The 26,486-nt window shown below is 42.0% G+C and overlaps 1 protein-coding gene across 7 annotated transcripts in view; it reads left to right on the forward strand.

Annotated features, from left to right (window-relative positions):
• Positions 1-25,638, forward strand: part of NACC2 (NACC family member 2) — a 157,444-nt gene extending 131,806 nt beyond the window's left edge. For 5 of the 7 annotated variants that reach the window (XM_029612167.1, XM_029612163.1, XM_029612165.1 and 2 more), the window contains 4 exons: positions 4,131-4,304; positions 9,250-9,355; positions 10,370-10,467; positions 17,388-25,638. In XM_029612167.1, the coding sequence (XP_029468027.1) occupies positions 4,131-4,304; positions 9,250-9,355; positions 10,370-10,467; positions 17,388-17,893 (884 nt within the window). In that variant the 3' untranslated portion in view covers positions 17,894-25,638. The remainder of the gene's footprint in view (positions 1-4,130; positions 4,305-9,249; positions 9,356-10,369; positions 10,468-17,387) is intronic. The other 2 variants (XM_029612169.1, XM_029612168.1) reach the window with 2 other exon arrangements.
• Positions 25,639-26,486: the final 848 nt, after the last annotated feature.

The raw sequence follows: 26,486 nt of genomic DNA on the forward strand, positions 1-26,486 counted from the left end.
CAGAACAGGAAGTGATATGCAGTGCGTGGGAAGGAGAAAGAGCCGTGCCGCGTGGAAAAATAGCAGCGGCGGCAGCAGCATCGCCCCCAAGCAATCGAAGCAGCCGGTAATCGGGAAAGGAGACAGCAGCATGAGCCTCCCGCGGCCGATGGGATTCTTCTTTCTTGACCTGCGGGGGCTGGAGGAGGAGGCTGCTGCAGCTACCATTTGTGCGGGGGGGAGGGGGGGAGGGAGGGAGAGGAAGTGAGTGAGAGAAAGAGAGAGAAGCAGCCAGCCATCCTGTGTGTGATTGGGAGAAACTGGTCAGAGAGCTGATGTGTGTGTATATGTGAGAGACAATGAAAGTGACTGCTCAGGGAGATGACTGATGTGTATGTGAGAGTGTGAGACATTAGTCAGGGAGGTGACTGATGTGTGTGTGTGTGTGTGAGAGAGAAAAAGCATGGAAGTGAGAAATCTGGGTATGTGAGAAAGCATGGGTGTAAGAAGCCTGATGTTGGGGGGTGTGTGTGAAAGAAAACATGGGAGTGAGAAGCCTGATTATGTGAGAGAGAGCATGGGAGTGGGAAGCCTGTGTGTGCATGCATGAGAGAGAGAGACTGGTTGGTAAGGTGACGGTGTGTGTGAGAGAAAGAGACTGGTGTGTGTGAATGTGAGAGAAAGAATGTGATTCTGGGAATGAGAAGCCTGAGCATGGAAATAAGAGAGAGACTGGTGTGTGTGTAACAGAGAGAAAGTGATTATGGGAATGAGAAGCCTGTGCATGAGAAGAGAGTGAGCATGGGAGTGAGAAACCTGGGTGTGTGTGAGACACAGCATGGGAGTGAGAAGCCTGTATATCTGAAAGAGAACATGGGAGCGGGAAGCCTGTGTGTGTGTGTATGCATGCATGAGAGAGGTCAGGTGACTGGTGTGTGTGAGAAAGAAATTGATTATGGGAATGAGAAGCCTGTGCATGTGGAGAGAACAAGCATGGGAGTGAGAGACTGGTTTGTGTGTGTGTGTGTGTGAGAGACAGAGAAAGTGATTAGGAGAGTGAGAAGCCCCATATGTAAGTAGAACACGGGAGTGGGAAGCCTGTGTGTGTGTATGGCATGAGAGAAACTGTTCAGGAAGGTGACTGGTGTGTGTGTATGTGTCAAAGACTGGGAGATGATTGGTGTGTGAGAGACAGAAACTGGTCATGGGGGCATGACTGGTATGGTGTGTGTGTGAGAGACATGGGCACTAAGGAAGAGGACCATGAGTATAGAGCTTAACTTCTACTGCTGCTTCTGGTGTTTGCCATGGCCTGCATGGAAGGGGGGAGTAGGAGAGCTGCTGGAGGGGGTAAGTAAAGGTGGCTTTTAAAGTTTATTTTTCTTGATTGACTGCCATTTTAATTATTTAATATTATGTGATGTCTACTTTTTTGAAATATTTCATTGGTGTTTGGAAAATGTTTAATAATTTTTATGAGTTTTTAATTGTTGGATGTTATTCTGTTCATAGCTGTTTTGAAACATTTATTCTGCTTATTAGTATAGTTTTACAGTTATTTCTGTGTGAGGATCTATAGCTGCTTGCTAGTTCTGTTTTCCTAATAAGAGGAAAGGCTGAAGAGATTAGGGCTGTTCAGCTTGGAGAAGAGATGGCTGAGGGGGGATATGATAGAGGTCTTTAAGATCATGAGAGGTCTTGAACGAATAGATGTGACTCGGTTATTTTCACTTTCGAATAATAGAAGGACTAGGGGGCATTCCATGAAGTTAGCAAGTAGCACATTTAAGACTAATCGGAGAAAATTCTTTTTCACTCAACACACAATAAAGCTCTGGAATTTGTTGCCAGAGGATGTGGTTAGTGCAGTTAGTGTAGCTGGGTTCAAAAAAGGTTTGGATAAGTTCTTGGAGGAGAAGTCCATTAATGGCTATTAATCAATTTTACTTAGGGAATAGCCACTGCTATTAATTGCATCAGTAGCATGGGATCTTCTTAGTGTTTGCGTAATTGCCAGGTTCTTGTGGCCTCGTTTGGCCTCTGTTGGAAACAGGATGCTGGGCTTGATGGACCCTCGGTCTGACCCAGCATGGCAATTTCTTATGTTCTTATGTTCTTGGTTTTTAGGGCCTGATTTAATATTTATAGTGTTGCCTTTTCATAGATAGGGTTGCTCCTGTTTGAGTGTATTCCATAATACAGGTGTAACTGTGTGCGGATTAGTTTATGTGCATTACTATAGATCCTGGGAGTATGTTAGGTCGGTTCTGTGTCTGTTACCAAGATGAGATATTTTACTAGCATGCAAGCATTTGTATCAGTCTTATTTGTTGTGTTTTCTCAAGAGGACATGCATTGGTGGTCTTTTCATAAGTAGGGCTATTGAGCCTGGAAGTAGTTTGAGTTTGAGTTGCTGTTACTGAGATGACACCAGAACCAAAATATCTTTTTTTGTAGGGTGAGTTGTATGGGGAATGTCATAATTCTGCTTTACATCCATTATTGTGGGTCAGGGGGGGTTCCCGTGGATGCAAACTGTACTTTTACATCTAGCCCAGTGACGATCATGGGTCAGTGTGTCATGCATGTGAGAACCATCTGTCAGGTGTGTCCTGACAGAAAAAAGGTTGAGAACCACTGAATTAGACGATTGCAGGATTCCCAATGCAGAAGTGTTGGGATACTGAAACTTGTTACTGTCAGCATCAGTAAATTAATGGAACATCCTTCCCTGGTAAGGTAGCGAGCTATTGTTTAGAAGAATCCTGTTCTACCAAACTTTCTAAACCAGGTGATTTTGCCCAAACTCAGTGTAATTATTCACAGATACTGCTACTGTTTAAAGGTTTGTTCAGTGCCCTTCTCCAGAATGCTAGTGCGTGTGGCTGATAAATGAGAGACAGATCAGTGAATGGGAAGGGCCTACTTTCTGTTTAGCTAATTGCCGTAAACTTTCCCGGGTTTGCTTTCTGATGTTGGTATTTGCAGATTTTAGGTATCCTACTCTCTTGCCAAAGATGAACACTGTGGCGTGACGTTGCCAAGAGACACATTTGAGGGGAGGGGGCTAATTGTGGCAAACGAGGGTAGAGGGAAGCTGCATGCTGAAGCTGAGCTTGTTTGATAGAGCAGGGATGCACAAATTAGGGGATGTGAAGGGGGGGGGGAGGGTGCTGTATGGTCAAAGGCAGTGAGACGTCCATGGCAGTCTGTGCAGGCCAGACATTGAGAAGCAGCCCGGGAGATGAGGAAAGTGAGTGGGAAGAAGATGGAGAGAGACTGATGGAATGGGGGAAGGAAAGAGTGTAATGGGGGTGGGCGGGAGGACGGGGAAGGGAGCGGTAGGAAGGTGGGATGCAGAAAGACTGGGGAAGTAAGGGAGAGCGAAACAAATGGGAGAGAGAGACTAACAGGGGCAGTAGGGAAGGGAGAGAGAGAGAGTAAAAGGTGGGAAGGGTGCAAGAGAGGTGGATAGGGGGGGAGAGAGACTAATTTGGATGAGTGGGGGCAAAAGGGAAGAGAGAGCCTGATGGATGGAGAGGTTTGACCTAGTAGCACAATGGTATTCAGCAGGCGTGAGCTGGTAGTTCTGTTTTTTTAATTTGGAAAACAAATGTTATTGGATATATGCAGCCTGGCTGCAGTCAAAAACAAAACAAATGTTATATTAAATAGCAGGTAAGGAGAAGCAGTTGTACGATTAGAAGGGGAGGGTAGCCCGAAAGGTTTGCTGACCCCTGATAAAGTGTTACATGGCTGATGGTACCTTTGTTTCTCGGCATTAACTTGCACCCAGTGTCTTGCAAGAAGCACTCTCTTCAGTGACTTGAATCTGATGTGATTTATTTAATGCTCAGAATTCAAATTGGGTTTCCCGAACCTTATTTAGGTTGATGGCGGGTCTAACCAGTCAAAGAACACTAGAGGCTCTCTTTTAACAATTTTCTCTAGCCTGATAGTTTCCCCTACCCACTCCCACTTCTCAGTGGCTTTTGATTTCTTGAGCTTGTCTTTATCACTGAAAGGTGAATTTGCTTTACTAAAGAATGAAGCTGGCTTTGAAAAATGTATTGAAAATATCTGTCCTTTTTCTTTTCAAAGACACCTAAAATATTCTCTCTCTCTTTTTGTCACTTCATCCTTTCTAAAAGTAGTCCAAGAGAAGCCGGAGCAGAATGTGGCCTCATTGGAAAGTCGCTCTTGTGTCTTGATTCGGCGGGACCTGGTTGCTCTCCCAGCCAGTCTCATCAGTCAGATTGGATATCGGTGCCACCCAAAGCTCTACTCGGAAGGAGACCCTGGAGAGAAGCTTGAGCTTGTTGCAGGTAACAAGTCATCCACTCAATGTGGTTGAGTAGCTTGCACTATAAATGTTTTTAACTGTTTGGGGAGGCAGAAGCCCCCAACCTTATCCTGGGCAGAACCCACTCAAGAGCTGGGACAGAGGCATGGAACTTCTCACTTCTAAGTTCATGGTGTTTAAGATCTTTGCTTATAAAATCTTCACATTTTTAAATGATGCAACCATTCCCTTGTACCAATAACACGGTACAAGGTCTGGCAGCCTCCTCTTGGTCTTGGCTTTGCTAATGGCGTGGCATCTGATGATCCCATTTCCATGTTTCCCATGATTCTATTCTGCTGTAACCAAAGGGCGGCTCTGCAAGCCAGGCGAAAGCAGCAGAATTTTGTAGGAATATCTCCTTCTAAGCATATAGTAGTGCCTGGTTCATAGTCTGTTTATTGATAGTGCCTGGCCCCTCATTTCCAGGCCTGACTGGCCTGTATTTTTATTTTATTTTTTTGGACTGCCTTTAGGAAGTCCCTAAATAAGCTTTAATGAGAGCACAGTAAAATTGCCTGAATGAGAAGTTATAAGTATCCATAATCTCTAGGTGCGCCTTCTTCCGCTATGCTTGCTTTATTTTATCATCAGCAGAGCAGGAAGTGAATGTAAAAAGGAAGATTATTATCAGCAAGAAAGATGCACTACACCAGCAGACCAGAACAAGGCTAATCTGTTAAAATATTAGGTGGTTATTCTTGGTGTTGGCAGACAAAGGATACTACAATTTATCCTTCTTCCTCTCTTTCCCAAGTTTTTTTCTAGCATTTAATTATTTGCCCTATCAAATTCAAACTTAAGGTGAGTTACAAAATCAGGTACAATAAGTATGTCCCTACCCCAGAGGGCTTACAATCTAAGGGGCCTAGTTACTAGATAGTGTGTATCAATAAAACTTAAGTTTAGATTTGTTTTTGCCCCCTCCCCCCCTGCTTTTTTTTTTTTTTGTTTCATTAGGTTTTCTTTTGTTTTTAGTTTTTATTAATTTTTTTGAGTTGCTTTTGAGTTGCTGTTTATTATTTGATTGGTAATAGTGCGCACCAAATTGAAAAACAAATTTAAAAAAAAATTTTTTTTTTGAATTTTTTTTATCGTTTCAGTTTAGCAGCAAAGTATGTTATTACAAACAAAAGTGCATCCCACTGTTGACTAAAGGATTTTTCCATTTTATGTCTATAGGAAAATGCTTAGTAAACAGGGCCCTAAGTTTATACCTGAGGCAGAAAAGGTGACGTAACTTGCTCAATGTCTGTTTCATTTTTTCATCAGATGTTGTTGCTAGTAAACACTCATCCATTGTTCCCTCTTGTCCTGGGGAGCATAAAATAGTGACATAAAGAAATGACAGCAGACAGGCCCATTCAGTTTTCCCAGTTGAAATTCTTCCTTTGGTTTTCTACCAATCTGGGTTAGGGTTGCCAAATTTTCCATGGAGCAGGACTGGACACTTGGGGGGGGGGGGGAGGGGGCTGGCTGCAGCCACCTCCCTTCTTTTCTCCCTTTTTTCATCGAGCGTAGAGTTTTTTTTCCTAGGCAGATCCTTCCTGCCTGTCTTTGGGGCTCAGTTCGATTCTCCTCTTCCTCTGCGACTCCCAGGAGGACAGCGTGAAGTAGAAACAACTGTGGGAGAGGCAGAGAGGGAGGAGAGTCAAACTGAGCCCCGAAAACAGGCAGGTGATTGGAGCGCTGGCAGGCTGCCACCACTGATTGGCCCCTGGCCTTGCCAGACCGGGTTTTTACAGTGTCCGGTTACCCTTGTAACCGGACACTATACAACAGGCTGCAAAACCGGGCTGTCCGGTCCAAAACCTAGTCTGGGTAGATGAGCATGCAAATTTCCATACACAAATGAACACCATCAACCGCTGACTCCATGTCTTCCATCTGACCTCTCGACCCTCCCACCACCACTACCACTGCCCTCCTTATCTGTCCTATATGCCATTATATTTAAGAACTAGTAATTCCTGTAGACTGGGAACAAAATGCCAACTTCATGAGAGCCACCAACACTCAGACTTGTGCTCTCGTAGTCACGGAAGTGAGTAATCTCAAGCAGTCCTGTGCGGAAGGTATTACGCTTTCACTGTCCTTTTCTATCATTTCTGTTTTGTCACTTGGGATTGGGATCAACCTTTCATTGTTTTAATGTTTGCTTTTCATTTCTGACTACAGTGGTGATTTCCATCCTAGAATATCCAGTTAAGTAGCAAGGCCCTGTGGGTCATGCATCCCCCAAAGCCCTCCTGAATCTGATAAATTTGCTGCGGGATCCTCAGGTCATAAATCCCCTATCCCCTTCCTTGGTTCAGTGTTAAAATTGAAATTGGGCTCCCCACCCACGGTCCCTAAGTCCAGAGCTGCCCTCGCTTCCAGTGCTGCTTTTCCCTGCAGCGCCAGGAGCAGGTAAGAGCATGGCCCCTGGAGGAGTTAAGGACTTGAGAATAGGTGAAGGGTGGGGGAAGCCTGATTAATATTTTAAATGGGGTAGGCGGGCGGGGGGGGGCCCGACCTGCGGACCCTGCATCAAATGTATCAGATTCTTTAGGGTTTACAGGGGTGGGGAGTGCGTGACCTGGCAGAGCCTTTTATGAAATTTGGAAAAGAGGGAGGGAATGGGTTACAGCTGAAAATCAGCTAAGTTAGCTGCATAAGTTAGACCAGCCTCTCTTTTTATCTTTTAAAGAACTGCAAATAAGCCATCTACAGTTGTTTGGAGAGTTGGTTTGTTATAAACACTTTGATGTCATGATCTACAAAATTAGGGAACAACTAGTTTCTAATTGATAATAAGCAAAATTAACTAGTGTAATTAAGCCACTGATTATTCTTATAGGTCTCCACCATGTGTATACTTAATTTTTAACTTAACAATTAATACATTGGGCAGACTTTAAAAAGGTTACACGCGTAACCGCGAATCCCCGCTCCTGCGCACGCCGAGCCTATTTTGCATAGGCCCGGCGACACGCGTATGTCCTGGGGCTTGAAAAAAGGGGCGGGGCGGGACGAGGCCTCCGGCACAGTGGCTGTGCTGGGGGATCGCGCACAACCTACACCTGTCCAGAGGCAGGCACAACTTATTTAACAAAGGTCGGGGAGGGGGGGGGGGTTTAGATAGGGCTGGCGGGCAGGATAGGTAGGGGAAGGTGGGGAGGGGGTGGAGGGAACGGGGAAAGCCATCAGGGCACCTCTAGGGCTCGGCGCACGCAAGGTGCACAAGTGTGCACCCCCTTGCGCGCACCGACCCCGGATTTTATAACATGCGCGCGCATGTTATAAAATCTACGCCCGCGCGTACCTTTAAAATCCGGCCCATTATTTTTTATTTTTATATAACAAAATTTTTTTCAGAGAGGAAAAGACCTCAGTACTGGTAAAGAATATGTTTAAAATTCTGAATAACCCGTTGTTTCAATCACTGGTCTAAAAACCTCTTATTTTTTATTTTTATTTCAAAAAAATGCAAAAACTTTTTGCCTTGTAAATTCCTTGATAATACTTTTTTTAAAAAAGCACTGTAAATTGCACAATATTTATTTTTTTAGCACTTTATAATTGTGCCACTTCTTATATAAATTTCTTCTTATATGAATTTCAATCAAGTAGCATTGCCACTCTTTATATGAATTTCTTGAAATGCACTTTGAACGGAGACTTCAGCGTTTTATATTTTGACCAACGTCTTTGATCATAAATTGTACCCGACATACAAAATGAATCAATTGAACACTTATCTTTAAACTTGCTCCATAATACATTTTTTCTTTTTGGCAAGATTAATGCCTCTTTAGTTGTTGTATGTTTATCCTCAGCCAACGTTGCCAGCGTTTTGCTAACGCTGCATCAGGGCAGGTTTGTTTGTATTTTCAGCTTCCCGACCATCAAAGACGGAAAGATGAAAAATAAAAAATAATGTATTAATTGTTAAGTTAAAAATTAAGTATACACATGGTGGAGAGCTATAAGAATAATCGGTGGCTTAATTTCACTAGTTAATTTTGTTTATTTATTTTTTATTTATTGTTATAAACACTTGCCAAGTTCTAAGACTTTAACAAGGACTAGAAGTGCATAGCTGTTGTTTTCATATTAATGAGAGGCATGGGTAGAATTTTTTACTCGCATACAAAATAGTACATTTTTAAGGCTATCACAAGTGTTTTTTTTAGTATATGATGATTGAAATATATACCCCAACACCCTGGCCTATGTATGAGCATACTTTTTCACCTGCTTAGCACTACAGGCTTTTTATACAACAGTGAGAGACTGGGAAAGATATTCTATTATATGTGGAATTTATATGACAGAGTTTAGTTTATTTGAGCTTTACTTATTTATTTTCTTGAAACTTATGTTAGCTGTGGGTGAAATTCCATGTGGGTAAGAAACACTAGGCTTTGGGAGCCAGAGAAGCAAATAGTCTCTGATCCAGGCCATGTGCAAGTGCTGTTGGTAGAGAGCTCAAATAAAACATCATGTAATCGGACAAAAAAATGTGAGAGCCATCCATGTTCTAGACTATGTTTTTGATGGCTATTGTTGTAGTGTTTGGGTTTATGGTAGGGGTTGTGCAGAGAAAGCTATTGGCAACTCACAGAGGCAGTCTTAGAGGAAAGAACAAAAAAAAAGCAATGTATTAGACTAAATGAAAAATAACCTGTAAGTCAAATTGTGTCCATGCATTACATTATTCTGCTTTTGAGTTTGAAGTTCAAGCTTATAAAAGCTTGGGTGGCAGTAAGAGAAGTATAGATAGTACAGTGCAGTAAAACATTTTCAAGTGCAGATATCCATTTTGTGGCATCCAATTGACATTGGTATCTTATATGTTGTGTCTCAGAACACATGTCAAATTATTCAACCTAAGGGGCAGGTATCTGGCCTTGGTATATAATACTTGTCCACATGCTCTGTTGCAGGTTCAGGGGTTTACATTACTCGAGGTCAACTGATGAATTGTCACCTTTGTGCTGGAGTCAAGCATAAGGTCCTGTTGAGACGTCTTCTAGCTACTTTCTTTGACCGGTGGGTTATTTGTAATTTTGAATTAACATTTTAAAAATTCACAGTGTAAAATTTTTAACACGTTTTACCATGATAAACAGAGCAATTTATAGTTGCATTGCAGCAGAGTAAAACCATGATTATAATGTCCTGCATACAATATTTTCATACATATTGTCTGGGGTTTTTTTCTCTTGTTTGTGGCTGTGATTAGTGGGGCAAAAAATGTGGAAAACCTTTTTACAGCAAAAAGGCAGAGCATTAAACATGTTTGAATTCCCTTGCAAGGCCAAAGGGAAGTAAAAAGTGGAAATACTTTTCCTATGCTGTTTACAAATAACACACAGTGGGGATATTTTTTTTTTCTTGTTTTTGTTTGTTTAGTTGGGTTTTTTGGTTGTTTTTTTTTAAATTGTATGTTTGACTGTTGTGGTCTATTATGTTTCCTTCAGTAGCAGTTGCTTCTGTGTTTCTGGGAATTATGCCATCTTCAGCACCGCCTGTTGTCTCATTTTTGTGAAGTTTATTGAGAATATTTGTGTGCCTTGAAATGCCACCATTTATGAGATTCTCAGTAGGTAAAAAGCTCAGGGGTTGGAAAGAAAAGAAAATGGAAATACAGTGCAGTAAAGGGAACATCAAAGAGAATGATCAGGAAAACCAGCCTGACTTAACTAAATGCTACTCACTCAGCTATGACCTAGGTAGGATCATTCCGGAACCGAATTCTATGGGAAATTCTTTCAGGACTTGTGTTAGGACAGGCTCTTTGATTGTGTGCAGGTTGTGATGCACATTATTGGACCAACACAACCTAAACATGATGATGTAAATGAGCTTTGGAGACCACATTAGTCCCTTCTTTAAATGTGCACACAGATGTAGGCTACCATCTTTAAATAATAGTCATGTAGGTGCAAATAAAGGTGTCTCAACCTAGAGAGCGTCCTGTTTACTTCAGGATCAATGTGGCTACTTGAACTCCACCCAAGGACAGATTTTTGCAATAGCTGAGCGCTTGCTCCTCTCTCACAGGAACACACTTGCTAATAGCTGTGGTACTGGAATCCGGTCCTCGACCAGCGATCCCAGCAGGAAGCCACTGGACAGCAGGATCCTGAATGCAGTGAAATGTAAGGAGGAAAGATTTACCCCTTCATATACAGGAAACCCATTTCTAAGTGTTCTCTGTTTACTTATTTTATCTGAATTATTTCAAATTTCTGCAGTTTGTATTTTTTTTTTTTTTATAATTGTCATAAATTAAGTGGGTCACCCCTTTTCCCACTCACCCTACATCCAGCCACATCTCTGTGATCTATGCTTCCTCCCTACCCCTTGCCCTAAGGATGGCTTTTGAGCTGCAGTGATTTGCCAGAATGAAGTATAGCATGTTAGATAAAGAATAGTTGATGAAAATATTTACAGTTTTGAAGTGTTATTTTGTCACTGAACACTGCAAAACTGGAAATATATGAGAGAATGGGGTACACAGTTGGATATTAAGGAGGTCTGTGGTAACTTGGGCGATAGCAGCTTGGAAACAGCCAGAAAAATAAGCTAATTCTGGCTGTTCCTTAGCTGCAGTTTATTTACAGTGGCAAAACCAAAATCAAAAGAATTGGTGCAGCTCACCTTAAAGTCAGGTAACACACAGGTCTTGGCATAGGCTGCATCTCTGCTTGCTCCCTACGGTATCCTTAACCCTTCTAGGCCCTGAGAAAGGGCTCCTCCCTTCACCCAGGATTTTCTGTGGGTCTGGATCTTAAGGAGGACTGGGCCAATACAGCTGTACCCGGTCCCTTAAGGTAGTCTGAGGGAGTTTCCTATAGACTCCTTCACATACCTTCCCCTTCAGCTCAGCCTTGTTGGGATGAGCACATACCTGTACTAAGGACACTTCTCTAGACAGGAAATCTGCATTGGAATTTTCCCTGCCTGCCTTATTTTATATTTGAAGGACTGTAGGGCCAGGAACCATCTCATCACCCTCACATTGGACTCCTTGTTTCTATTCAGCCATAGGAGGGGTTGGTGTGAACTGCCATCCCAGCGGATAATAGCACAAGGCCTGTAAGGTCCACTTGACTGCCAAAGCCTCCTTCTCAACTGTTGAGTAACGCCTCTCACGTGGAATCAGCTTCTGGCTAATGTAAGCCACAGGATGTTCTTGCACATCCTTCTCCTAGACTAAGACTGCTCCCAAGTGTACTTCTGAGGCATCGGTCTGCACAATGAAGGGTTCAGTAAAGTCTGAACTTATCAGGACTGGTTTGGAGCATATTGCCTCTTTCAGAACCCAGAAGGCCTTCTCTGCTTCAGCTGTCCACTGGACCTTCTCTGGTATTTTCTTCAACAGCCTTGTGAGAGGTTCTACCTTCTCTGAGTAATTGGGGATAAACCTTCTGTAGTACCCCATAATACCCAGGAATGCTCTCATTTTTGCTTTTGTTTGCAGGACTGGCACCCACTGATCATATCGATCTTCCAAGTCTGTGGTAGGACCTTGCCCTTTCTCAGGGTATAGCCAAGATATTGGACTTCTTGCCCTCCCAGCAAGCATTTCTGCTTTCCTCAAACTGGTTAGCATACCCTGTATTCAGCTTAGTTGTGTCTTCCAATCTGGGCTGTACACCACAATGTCATCCAAGTAGGCAGCTGCGTAGTCTTGATGTGGGTGGAGCAGGTGGTCAACCAAGAGTTGAAATATTGTAGGGGTGCCATGGAGTCCAAAAGGGACAACGATAAACTGAGAAAGTCTCCCTGGTGTGAAGAACGCTGTCTTCTCCTTCGCCGCTGGTGTGAGGTACCTGCCAGTAGCCTTTTTTAAGGTCCAGGGTAGAGATGAACTGGGCTGATCGCAGATGCTCAGTCAGTTCATCCACTTGTGCCATCAGGTACATATCAAGTTTTAAAACCTTTTAAAGTCAATGCAGAACCTTATGTTGACATCTGGCTTTGGCACCAACACAATGGGTGAGGACCAGTCATTGTTAGACTCTTCTGTAACCCCAAGCCAGAGCATCTCCTTCACTTCTCTTCTCTGTTACATGGCACCTGGCCTCAGGAATCTGATAGGGTTGTTGCCATACCACAGTTCCAGGAGGCTTAATGATGTCATGCTGCACCAGGTAGGTATGACCAAGCAGGTTCAAAAAGATCTCCTTGTTTTGCTAAAGCAGCTGCTTAAAGTCAGCTGTCTGTGCAGTGGACCACTGCTCTCCGAAAGGAACCTGGGCTCGATCCACTTCAGGTCCAGCTTCTGGACCAAACTCTTCCCTTTGTACCACTCCACACTCCTGTGTAACCCACTTCTTCAGGAGGTTTACATGGTAGATTTGAGTTTTCTTTCATTTATCTGGTTGGGCTATTTTGTAATCCACGGGCCTTGTTTTCTCCAAAACTTCATTAGGGTCCTTGCCAATGGGCTAACAGCTTGTCCTTCTCCCATTTTTTGGAAAGCAAGGATGCGGTCCCCTGGCTGGAATATGCTGGATTGTAGGATGATTGTAGACTCGGGCTTGAGTAGCTTGAGTCTTCTCTAGACTCAGGCGGGCAGTCTTCCCAGCCTTTTTTAGGCAATCATGCTCTCGAAGAACGTAGTCAATGAGGTTCTGCCTGGGGGTTCCTTTTGTCTTCCCAAGTCTCATGAGCTATGTCTAGGTGTCCTCTTGGTCTCCTGCCATACAGCAACCCAAAAAGGGAAGACTCCATCGACCTCTGTGGCACTTCACAGATTGCGAACAGCACATAGGATAGCAATATGTACAATTCTTGCCATCTTCATCCACAAATATCCTCAACATTTGTTTGAGCATCTGATTGAAGTGTTCAATGAGGCCATTTGTCTGCAGATGATACACTGGGGTTCGTAGTGCTTTTATCTTGAGCAAGGTGCAGTGCTGTTTCGTTACCTTGGATACAAACAGGGTTCCCTGATCTGTCAGGATCTTCTTGGGTAGCCCAAGTCTTGAAAAACCTCCATAAGGACAGTTGCCACCATTGGGGTCTTCATAATCCATAGTGGCACTGCCTCCGGATATCTTGTGGCATAGTCCAGAAAGACGAGGATGTACTTATTTCCTTGAGTAGATCTCTCTAGTGGCCCCACAATATCTATGTCCATCCTTTCAAAAGGTGTTTTGATTATGGGCATGGGGATGAGAGGTGCCATCCATATGCAGCAGGCTTTGAGTTAGCAGGTAGGGCAGGACTGACAATACAACTGGACCTGTATATGTAGGCCCGGCTAATAGAATTGTGCCAATATTTTCTTTTGGATCTTTTCCTCTCCCAGGTGACACCCCCCCCCCCCCCCGAAAGTGGCTATGGGCTAGTTGCATGACCTTCTGGTGATATGGTTTGGGAGCTAGGAGTTATTCTATCAATTCCCCCTCACTACTTCCCTTTGTGACTCTGTAAAGAAGGTCCCCTTTCATCACAAAATAAGAAACAGGGTCTGTAACTTGCACCTCAGGGACTAGCTTCCCATCCACATTCTGTTTATGCTCCTGGGCCCACTCAAAGAACTCCTCCTCCTGGGTCCACTTGAAGCTCCCTGTGTCACCCCCATTTCCCACTTAGGGGGGGCCAGGTAAGACATTCTGGGTGGGTTGTTCTTCCCCTAACTCTGACCTTCTCTCCTCGGCTGTCTCTAAATTAGCAGTATAACTGAATTTGTCCTGTCGGCATTGCCTCTGGAACTTAGGAGTCTTAGAGTCTTTATGATACAGATCTGGATCCTACAAAGGAAAGAGTTCTGGAAACTGCAGTTCTTAATTTTTGTGGTTGGACAAGCCCATTGTGATCTGGTTCCAGAGGCTCTTCAAGTTCAGGTAGTCCCATCCTATCACCATGGGATAGGGTAGCCAAGGAAGAACTCCCACCTCAATATGGTCTTGGCTGACCAGGGGCTTTAGTTGTACCTGGCTTGTTGGATACTGCCATTTGGACCCCATGGATGCATGCCAGGGTCTCACTACTCTGTCGTAGTCAATCTGATTGGTTGTGATTGGTCACAGAATGACAATATATAAATACAATAAATAAAATAAAAAAATAAATCTGGATTCACTTTACTAACTCTTCGAATGAGCATTTTCACATTCCCAGAGTCCACTAATGCTTGGGTTGGAATGACATCTAGCTCAACCGCAATCACAAAATTAGAGACTCTCTGGCTAGGAACATCCAGGAAATTACAAAAGTGTGGGGCCACAGCAATAATGTCCATGGGTTCATCTTCTCTACGAGAACAGTCTTTGGCAAAATAGCCCCTTTCTCCACCGCTGAAACATGGCAGTCAGGCTGAGGGCTATGGTTGAGGTGTAAAGTCCTGCTGGACCTATGGTTGTCGAGGTCTCTGGCTGTTAGGACTCGGCCGGCCTCTACATGGGTTGAGTGGCTTCTCTGGGAACCATGGTGACTGAGGTAGAGTCTGGACCTAATAATAGACATCCACTACTTCCAGCGCCTTTTCCACCATAAATTTGGGTGTCGGCAAACCCACTGCTGCATAGACCTTTCTAGGCTGTCTAGGAATTGTTCTAGCAGAACCACTTTGGCTACTTCCACTTCGGTCTTCCTTTCTGGGTACAGCCATTTCCAAGTGACATTTTTATGTCTGTGGAATAGTTTCCATGGATTTTCTCGCCTACAGAACTCTCTGCTGAAATCGCTGTTGGTAGGCTTCTGGGGTGAATCCTGCTTCTCTAGAATGGTGGCCTTGACTTCCTGGCAAGTGACTCTTCCTTCTGGATTGGCAATTTAGAAGGCATCTTCACTACTTCCGGTTAGTAGATTTTCCCCAGATAAGTAGCCCACCTGTCCTCTGGCCAGCCTGCCAGTTGTGCTGTGCATTCAGAGTTTTTCAGGAAATCATCAGGGTCGGTTACTCGTAAGGTGGACCGGTTACAGGGGTTTGCAGAGCTTGTACTATCTGGGCTAGCACCATATGCTGCTGCATCACGTGCTCTCGCAATGCTTGCTGCTGATCAGTTTGCATTTACAGGGTGCTCTGTAATTGCTGCTGCCCTGTAGCAAGGTCCTGAATTACCTACTCCATCTTCCCTGCTTACCGAGCTGCCTCCAAATTACGTACATCTAAGGGGGCGGGGGGGACAAAAGAAACCTGCTGGCTGTCCCATAGTCACTGCTTGACCCCTGACTACATAGGCGGGGCTAGCCCTCTTAGCCTGTTGTCCCATCTTTGCTACCATATGTGGTAACTTGGGCGATAGCACACCTTGGAAACAACCGGAGAATTATGGATGCAGATTCTGGCTATTCCTTAGATGCAGTTTCTTGCAAAATCAAAACAATCAGTTCAGCTCACCTTAACTTCAGGTAACAAAACAGTCCTTAAATGTAACAGGTCTTGGCATACGGTGGGTCTCTGCCTGTTCTCCGGGGTCTGCTTCACCCTTTTAAGCCCTGAGTTCTTAATACTCTGGTGAAGGGTCTCCTTTCACCTAGGCTTCCCTGTAGGTCTGAATCTTAAGGAGGACCGGGCGAAACAGCTGTGCCCGGTCCCTTAAGATAGTCTGAGAGAGTTTCCTGTAGGCTCCCTCACAAGGTCCTTTTCAAAGGTGTTGCACGTGTAAAAGTAGCATTTACTTGAGAAAAAGCTTTTGAAAAATGCTTCCTTTTTATAGCAGGGGTAATTTTGAAAGGCACTTACGTACATAAAACCCGATTTTAGTTGCATAAGTTACTCTTAGAAAACAGCCCTGCGGGGGTGTGTGATTAAATGTACGTGTGGAAGACTATTTTGTGCGAACTTTTACGTGCATATTAAATATGCGTTCTGAGATTGTTGGGGGCAGGATTGGGATCTGTAAGCAAGCTTTTGATTTTTCAAAAGTGAGTGTCTAAATCTACGTGCCCAAAGTCACAGCAGGCTCTCGAGGCGCAGCTTTGGGTGCGCGTGCAGGAGGGGCAGGGTTTCGGAGCACGTCCGTGAATTTTCAAGGCAGATTTACCCGCATAAATCTGTTTTTTTTGAAAATTCTGGTTAAGGTCTGTGGCTAAAAAGCACCGGCAGATTTCAGCTCGTGCAGGCAGCTTGGAAATCATCCTTACAACACACCTTAAGGATGTTTTCGTCTTTGCTGGGTTGCGTCATCCTCGGACTGCAGCAACTATCTGTAAGCTTTTGGGGGTCATTTTCCGACCCTCTGCTTCGAGACAGTGTCCATGGGTACTCTTAGCCTCCCACTTTGCGCCGGTTTTCGAAAAGAAAGTCCATGCAGACTTTTACTTGGAAAGCTGCCAGGGGCGCAAAGTACCCAGGAGACTTTTCAATCTATGCAGGGAGATTTTCGTTGGAAAATAGCACCCGTAGACTTGAAAGTATAGTTTCTGTACATTATTTTACGATTCCACCCAGAGCCACCCCCCCCCCCCTCCCAGGGAATGCCTCCCCTAAATGCAGCTAAAAGTACACTCCTTGCATGACAGCTTGCATACGCTTTGTCATATTGAGGGAGGGCTGTGTCAGACAGCCACGTCAGGCATGCAAATCACTACTTACCGAGGGAAATGGCTTTGAAAAATGTCTTCTGTATATAGTCTGGTTATGCAGTGGGATTTCTGTTTATTTTATTGTATGTGTGTGTATCCTGATCTTAGTCCTCTTACATCAAGCTGAAGATTCCAGAGAGTGAGCAGTCCTTACTGCTACTTGCTCTGTCCTTGTCGATGTCCAGTTTTGTAGAATAAATTTTGATCCAGATTAGTCAAGGTTGTTTTGTTCAAAACACAGAACGGTAGCAAATTACTTGATACATCTTTTGATTTCCATTCTATCTTGCATTCCCTATCCCATGGTTAAAAAATAACCTAACTGATAAAGTAGATATTCTATGTATATATATATCATTTCAAATCTGTTAATGTTTTCAGAATGGCAAATTCTAGCATGAAAAGCCAATTCATCGTACAGATACTGATCCTCTGCCTGTAGAACAGTGGCACTTAGATTGTGTAAGTTTGATCTTTCTGGGGAGAAATGTGGCCGTTAATTACTTTAAATTGCGTTCATGTTTTTTTGCAGTGTATTGTCAGAATTTTGCCCCGACCTTTAAGGAGAGTGAAATGAACGTCATCGCGGCAGACATGTGCACCAACGCTCGGCGAGTTCGCAAGCGTTGGCTGCCCAAGATCAAGTCCATGCTGCCCGAAGGGATGGAGATGTACCGCACGGTGATGGGCTCCACGGCGGCTAGCATCCCGCTGGACACAGAGTTCCCGTCCATCCCCAGTCAGGCCTTTGAGCAGAGAATCTATGCAGAGAGGAGACACGAGTCCGGAACTGTTGTGCCTTTGAGAACTAATGCGGTCAGCGTGGAGTTAAATAGCCGGTCTGGCCAGCAGACCTTTGAGCAAAAAGAGGATGTGGAAAGGGATGGCTCCATCATCCAGGAGGTGGCTGGCACGGGAGATACCCCAGCATCTGATACCCAAAGTCCTCCTCCACCTTTTGAGCAAGATCCTGCTTCCACTAGCAGGCCAGAAACACCAGTGAGAAGGCAAGATGGTACATATGGAGGGACTTTATAAAAAAAAAAAAAAAAAATAGAAAGATGGAAAAAAAAGAGAGAAAAGAAACAAAATTTGAGACCTATAAGGGAGCTGTAAAACTAAAGTTGCTTGCATGAATTACTAATATGAAACAATGTGATCAAGCCACTTAACCTACTGAACTGCTACTATAGCCTGAGAACAATGTGATTTTTATTCTGCTTGTATTTAAAATTTATGAAGGAAATAATCGCATTCGTTATACTGTAAATGATTAGGTCTACCGTGACCTACTTAAGCAAACAAAAAAGTTAATGGGCTCCATTTTTTGATATGACTGAAATTAGTCCATAAAACAGTAGCCTTTTTTTTTTTTTTTTTTTTGGACAAGATAGGATACCCCTTCCATTCTGCGGCATACACTTCTCAGCTCAAAAATGATGTAACTCATTGTTCCTTCACCCTCATCGTTAATGGAAAGATTTACTGTCACTCAGCAGAAAGTGTTCTGGGTTGTTGTTTTTTTTTGGGGGGGGGTGGAAGGTTGTTTTTAAAGAATTGAAAATCCCCAGAGTGGTGGTAGGAGTGACTTGCTTGTGTCGTAAAGCACAGAAGTGCAGGAAACAGCTAGGTTTCCTTCTGAAGAAATCTCTTGATGGTAAAAAGGATACAGCTCCCTCTACAATTATCTTTGTCCAGTCTGTGTGTAGTTCCAAAGTTTTATTATTTAATGGGCAGAAAACCATATGAATAGAAAGAATGGTTTTAGTGTAAAAACTACTAGAAAAAGTAGTTACTTGATTGCCAAAGAAGCTTTGCTGTCAGATGAAATGAATGTCTGTGACATCTGTGGGTTTTCTTGGTCTTTAGGAGCTGGGGTGACTTCTGCATCTACTGGCCTACTTCTGCACCCGGTGATGTGATTTGTGGATGGTTGATGGATGTAGAATATTGGCTGGTGCTGTGTGTCTGCAGGCCATTGGAGATCAAATTATTAAGGGAAAACAGTGATGCCGCTGGTGTGCGAGAGACAGAGAGACTCCAGCAGGTGTTCCACTCCTGGGGTCTGCGATGTGGGTAGGGCAGTGCATTTCAGAGGAAGTAAGGAAATGTGTTGGTAATCTGCTTCCAGGTAGGGTGCAGGTCTGGCAGATCATGGCCTCAGGCTAGGGGTGACTTTTGTGTCAGAAGTAGCTCTGGAAGGTTTGGGCCTGCCTAGATTCTTAAGTTTCTCCTTTTGGACAGGGTGAAAGTATTGGAAGTGAGCAAGTCTGCTCTCAGATTAGGTGGCGTAAGGAGAGTAGCATGGCAGGTGAGAATTTAACTTTTTTTTTTTTTATTAAAGAAAAAGCCAAATCTAGAGAATAACTAGGCTTTTAATGGCAATAGTTAAAATGGTAAAGCTCACCCACCCAACCTGAGAACCACCACAGCTGGCACCCAAAAACCCAGCATTTTTCTTAAACTTTCTGACAAATTTAGAAAATCCTCTGCTTTCCCAGACTCTGACGGTGACAGCAAACCTTTCCTAAATTGAACACCATGTGCAATTTTCTAAGTGCTTGAGTATATTCTGTGTACCACACAATCCGTGCATTTTATCTAACTTTACTATTCCATTTATTTTCATTGGAAAGAGGGAAGGAAAACAAGGACAGAGTTACCCAGACTTCTATTTGAAAGTTATAGCTACTATACCTTTATTATGGAAGGTATTTGAGGGAGGGGGGAGGCTGTACGGGAAGTTGGGAAGGATGTGCAGGAAACCGTTACTGCACAGAACTTCTGGTTTATGTGGGGACGGCAGCGCAACCTTAACGGACCCGCTCTTGCTGTATTCTTTAGCTCCCATCGAACCCGAGTTATAGCAAAGATACTTCAGTGTGTGTCCCAGAGGGAAACCCCTGAGCACTGTGAGACAGTTAACAGTGACATGTTTTGTGGCAAACCGGCCTGTACCAGGTGCCCTTGCTGCTGATTACAAAGTCTGCAGGTTCGGCTGAAAAACAAATGTTCACAAGCACGATACAGAAGTTTCTTTTATTTACACTTTTAGCTGAACTGAAAAAGAATACAAAGATTTCTTTTTACTTAAATCTGATTTGATTTTTTTTTTTTTTTTTTTACCTCAAACAAATGCAAAGTGCAGCCTCGGTCACTTAGGAAGATCAACAGTGATTATATTCTTTTGATCTGTGGATTTGTAGCAAAGGCTTTGCTTAGTGTTTTACCAGGACAATGGAAAGAAGGCTGTTCTGATCAATACTTGAAGTTGTTACTGTCTTAATGGAACCGCTATGTTGTTATATTTTTTTTGTTTGCTTATTTTTTTTTTTTAATTCACTTTGTATTTCCCCTGAATCTAACACACAAAGATTGTGAAACCAAAATGCTGGCCAGGCGTGCATGTGGCACACGCTCAGTTCCGGCCATGACGTTCTTTGGGGGAGCTGAGTGACGGCTGCATACGTTTTGGGATTATAAATTCTGCAGTTCTAGCTTATGGGTTGTACCTGGAGTACAACGGTTGAATCCCATATAAGCCTCGTTTGTTTGGTCCAGGCCAACTGCAGTGACCCTCTTTCGAAATTTGGCATTAGTTGGCAAGCTGCTAGTCTGAGATCCAACAAGATTAGTGGAGGCCCTCATGACTACGTGCTTTCTGCGGTGGCACAGTGGTTGGGGGGAGGGGGGGGGAACGTTGCTGGATCTGGGAGTGTGGGTTTGTCAGGCACCCAGTGTCCTGCATAACCACCTCTACCTGTCGTAGGAAACAGGACAAGATGAAAGGGCATATGTGGTGCCAATCCAAGTGCCCCCCTGCTGCACTATGTGCCTCCCGGTTGAGTTATTAGATCCTGCTTTCCCCCAGGGCTGTTTCCCTTCTATGTGTCAGGTAAGCATACGTTTCTAGAGTTTTTGAATCTGCTCCCATCTTTGTTTGCTTAAAGCAAATCTAAGGAATTTTTGTTCCAAGCCTCAAGTTTATTATTATTGCATCTTGTTTGAAAAGAAAGTACGTGACTCAGTGCGCAGTTGGCTAAAACAGTCTTGGACCAAGCAGTAAAAAAAAAAAAAGAGTAATAAGTCAAATGTGGAGAAAAACATTGCCTAAACACGGCCCTAGCAGGAGGCCCTGAGAAAACATGGTTCAAGCACTTGCGTGGAACAAAAGCTTAGCACATGTCGTCGAAGGAAACAGTCAACTTGCACAGTGAAAAAACAAATATTTTTTTATTCCTAGCAGGACTTGTATATTTGTTTTTGCCCTCCCCCCCCCCCTCACCAGATTAGAGGCAAGATCATAAATAAAACTTAAAAAAAAAATGTGAAGAGTTTAGGGCTTTTCCTTATCTGGTAGATGAGGCAAGCATTTTGCACTAATGTTTCTGTGTGTGGAGGTTTAACAAGAGTGTACTTGAAAGGTGTGTTTATGAATGATGATTGTATTCTTTGAGAAAAGAAACAAAAATAAACATAGTCCCTTAAGATATTGAATGTAGAATGGAAGCAAGGCAGTCTGTGGATTGTATAGGGACTTTCCGGAGTGCCTTAGAACCTTTTGATCATTTTTCCAGGAAAACAGATTAAGGTCAACCTACTTTATCCCTCCTCTGTTCACAACACTATTAGAAATCTAAAGATTTGAAAGAATTGGGACTGCTGTATGAAAGTAATAGGAACCGACCTCCTTTTAGGTCCTGATAGTACAAATTTCTATTTACCAGTATTTTATCCTGTGTCTGCACCTTTTATTCTTCTATTTTGACTGTGAGCAATATTTACATACATACAGATATATATATATATATATATATATATATATATATATATGTGTGTGTATGTATTGTATATGTGTATGAAACAACTTTTTGAAATCTGAACAGAGTTTGAGCTTGAAACATACACACTTCATGGAAGTGACTTAATCCTGAAACCCTCTCCTGTGCTAACTTGGATCCCCAATTAACCCATAAAGCATGGTAATGCAGTTCTAGTTATGCTGCTTTATCAAAAGGCGCCATGGTCTCCACTTTCATTTTGCTGTATTGTCTAGTGCTAGAATTCTAGTAATATATTAAAGGTTTCTGGCAAAATGGTTTGATACACACACACACACACTCATACAATCATACTCTTAACGTGTTCAGGAGCAGCCCGGTAAACATCCTAGGTAAATAATAATAATGGTAAGCATCACTTCATACTAGTCACTTTTAAGATGAAAAGAGCAGGCAAAGAGAAAAAAATGGAAGGGGCAGGAAAACTGGCTTCATCCTGCACCCTATTTGGATTAGCAAGGGACAATGAAAAAGAGAATGTCAGAGCCATAATGGGAAACAAAACTAAGAAACCATAATACATCTGGTCCTGAATATGTTTAATAGTTATATCTACTGTATAAAGACAAACAGAACACTAATGCTAAAACCTATGACATTAACCCTATATGTTATTATTTTTTGAAAAAAAATGTATTTTTTAGAAAAATGTTGGATGATTACCTATAAATATCTACATACAAATAAAGATAAAAATACAAACTTATTCTCAATCTAATTCTGTCTGTTAATGAGTCCATATGCCACACATTGAGTGTCACAATTCTTTTGAAAAACACCAATAAATGTAATGTCCCAAATATTTATGCAGTTAATCATGAGGAGGCTTGGCTGTGAGAACCTCATTTTCATTTTCCTGACAGAGAAACAAGAGTTGGTTTGGTTGAAGCAATGGAGAAATTAAGCTTTGATACACGTGGAAAGCCAGTTTTATGAAGTTTTCATATATGTTTGAATGTTGAAGAAAGTGCGCTGGAACGGTCCATCCATGTGTGTGTATCTCTTCCTCCCTACGAAGCCAATAATTGGTGAAACAAAGCTCCTTTGTCGAGGAGAGACCAAGATTGCAATTGTCTATCAAGTTTAGCAGTTTCAGCACAATGGAGTTTTTTCAAGGCCTCTTAGAACATTTGGTATTTTCACAGTCAAGCTATCTTATGATTAGTTGCTTAAATATTTGGGACATTACATGTATTTGTTCTTTTCAAAATAATTATGTCACTCAATGTGTGTCATATGGACTCATGAACAGAGTTGTGTTGAGAATAAGTTTGTATTTTCATATTTATTTGTATGTAGAAATTTATATGTAATCACACATTTTTCTAAAAAATAAAAATAAAACTTTTTTCAAAAAATAAAAATAGTGTTACTTGCATAGGTTTTGGCATTTAGTATTCTTTGTCTTTATATTTGTATATACAGTATGAACACAAATTACTTTGACTGCCTAAATGTTTTTTGACTATGTCTATCTATGCCTTATCACAAACATGCTGAAGGCATGACACAAAAATTAAGAATACAATATAAAACAACATAATGCATAAAACAATCAATATAAAATACTACTACAGAAGCATCACAGTGTTTTTGATACTTGCTGCCAGAGAAATGGGTGATGTTGGATAAATTAATACCTTGGGACTAATAGATATCACCAGACGGATACACAGCAAATCCTCTAACATTATGGGGCTTGTTTCAGATCAGGCTGAGTATTCGACTTAAACATAGAAACATAGCTGGCTACATTTAAGCCTGCAATATTGGTGTCCAAGGTTAACCAGCAAATGAAGAAAATTGGTACTCAGCCAGCTAAATTCTGCCCCCTGACCTTGGGACCACCCACAGTTGAGTTGCCAAAACCTAGCCACCTAGTAAAGCTATAGGCAGCTAGATTTAGTCACTCTCTCTGGAATATTTCATTTCTGGAGAGGAGGTAACTAGTTCCCTTTGAATATCAGTCCCTATGTAAATGCTATTAGTGACACTGGCTGACACAAATGCTCTGTGTTAGGTCCCGATTCTCTAAGGCCTTTCTCCCATTCTTTGTCTATGGGAAAATGCCTTGATGAATCAGGCCGTTAGATAGGAGGCATAAGTAGGCAGGAAGGTATTGGTTTGTGGTATCAGATGCTCGTAGTCCTATTTCATACTCATTCATTCTCTCCACCATGAATGACTACTTATGATTTCTTCCCTTTTGATTGGGCCCTTTTCTGGTTCCCCATATTTCTATAGTTAACAGGCAAAGAATGCCTAAGGAACTGCCCAGGTTTGTGTCTTCATTGGGGAGGTCGAGTTGGAGAGACTAAAACTTAGAAGGTAACAAATTCACCATCAAATGACTTGACTGGGTTGTTGAACCTGAGACTTGTAGTCACAGTGGCTGCTTGAGTGTCAAACCTTGGGTGTTACTTCTCTGGGCAATGCACTCTTCTCTGTTAAAGTGTTCTCCATCTCTTCCTCCTCCATAGCCAATATTTCACCTTTTTTTTTTTCACGTTCTCCTTATAAAATGTTTTTACTTCATTGTATTTCGGTGGACATTAAGCATCTCACTATTTTTTTTCTCAGTCTCCATCTGAAGAACTTACAGAGATTGAGAAATGTGCAATTGCTGGAGTATTCTGTGGCTGAAAATACCATGATGCACCTCTTGAAAGTGCAAATGAAAAAAAGAGTTAAATGAAGAAGCCCACACTTGAGAGAATCTTAAAACTGCATCCCCATTTTGGAACTGTTCCATGTTTAACAGATATTGTAAAATAACAAAAACAATCCTCACAACATTTGGTAGAGTGCCCTGGAAATGGGTAACAGTCGCTATACTGCCGAAGTTTTGTTCAGATTGCTTATTTTTATGGAAATATTAGTTGAGTGGAAAGTCTACGAACCAAGAATCAGCTGAAAGTGGAGACCAACCAATGTGTGCCCATTAACCCCCCACCGGGGCAGTAAATTGTAAACTCTACACCAAGAGTTGAAAGTCATTTTAGGCTTTTTATGTATAAACGGTTTTTATTGGCATTTCCAGAAACAAAATACAAACACCATTTCAAAACGTTTCCTGTTGTATAAATTGACCATTATGCCACAGAACAAGCTCAAACCATGTTTATTGAGACACTTAGCTTGTTTCATGACTTGCTAAGAGATGTGATTCCAAAAATGAATTAAAAAAAAAAGAGCAAGCAAGCAAGCTTGTTTGCTCAAGAAGATAAAACAAAAAAAAAAAAAAGTAGTCTAAAGCACTCAAGACAAAAAAAAAACCTGCTGTTGTTCAATCGATCGCTTCCATTTAACGCTTTTTGCACATTGTTGTGATTTTTATGTCAGAAAAATAATAGTAATAAAAAAAAGCCAAAACTTGCAATACTATTTTTAGAAGACAAAACCAAGTATAAATATTTTTCACTTGAACATTTGGATGGCACTTAATTCAAATAAAACATTAATCGTATGGACAGAATGTTTGGAAATAAGAGACTTGGAGAGTGCAAGGTTGTTTTAAGGAGTCTGCTTAGAATATTGAAGTAGTACTGTATTATAAACCAGGACTGTTAAATCTTTTATTTTTCCTTGTGTTGTAAGAGAGACTTCACAGTACCACTGAGTTACATTTCAGTCACAAAAGATATTTGCTTTTTTTTTGTGGTGTTGTTTTAATTATTATTATTACTGTTCTTTCTTCACTGGTATTTATGTGCTGTTACTATGTATAGTTCAGACTGTTATTTTGTAGCCATGGCTGTCAGATGATATCCTTAACTAAAAAAAATCCCGGCTGTTCAGAGTGTGCCGATTGCTGTTTTCATACCATGGGGGGAGGGAGAAAACCCCTCCAAAATGCATATAAAAAAAGATGTGATCATTTAATTGCAAGACGCTTTGTAAAATTCACATTTACAAAAATAATAAATTCAAATTTAAGCATCAGTGTGTGTGGCCCTAGCTTTCTTATTTTATTGTATTTATTTTATTATATTTGATAGCCTGCATTAAAGCAAAGGGCCTCAAAGTGGGAAACACAAAGCATACTAATAATGTAAAATTACACAACATAAATGCAATGAAAGCGTAGAAACATCTACCTGTAAAAGCGGTGTAGAAACAGTTGCCAGGGGGAAGGACAGAAGGCGAGAGAAAAGTGCATTGAGGTGTGTTGTTTTCCCAGAATCCTCTTGGCTACAAAGCTTTGGCACTGCCCCGGCCTTTCAGAAACCGGCAGCTTCTCCATTGGACAAGTCCCTTCAACAGTGGTTGAGCCCTGATTCAGTGCTGTTATTTCTGCTTTGGCCAAAAGAGTCCTTGATTTTTCTTGCCAAGTTATTTGTGTGGCACGACTGGCAGGCTGTGGGTTTTCATCAAGGGATCCCAGGAGCACAAAATCCATGCATGAAAGTGGCAAGTGAGTGTTTTGCAACATCTGTGAAATCCGATACAGAACTTAAACTTTGCTCATTTTTTTTTCTCAGACAGTTCATGGAGCGCAACAATTGTAGCTTTATGTGGTTTTAAGCTGACAGCGGACAGGATGATTTTCTGATGCTCAATAATATGATGGGGAATCTTTTTTTTTTTTCTAATGGCTCAGCAATTGCCAAATTACACTCTGTTAATTATTACTATATATATATAGTATAATCAAAAAGTTAGACCACTTGTTTAATTGCTAATCCTCACTTTAATTAACTATACAATCATATATGAGGATACATCAAATAATTCTTACTTAGTTTTCAAACCTTTATTTCTTTATATTTTTCCACAATCTTTTTATCAAA

The sequence above is a fragment of the Rhinatrema bivittatum genome, chromosome 8, assembly GCF_901001135.1.
Source record: "Rhinatrema bivittatum chromosome 8, aRhiBiv1.1, whole genome shotgun sequence".
Lineage (NCBI taxonomy): Eukaryota > Metazoa > Chordata > Amphibia > Gymnophiona > Rhinatrematidae > Rhinatrema > Rhinatrema bivittatum.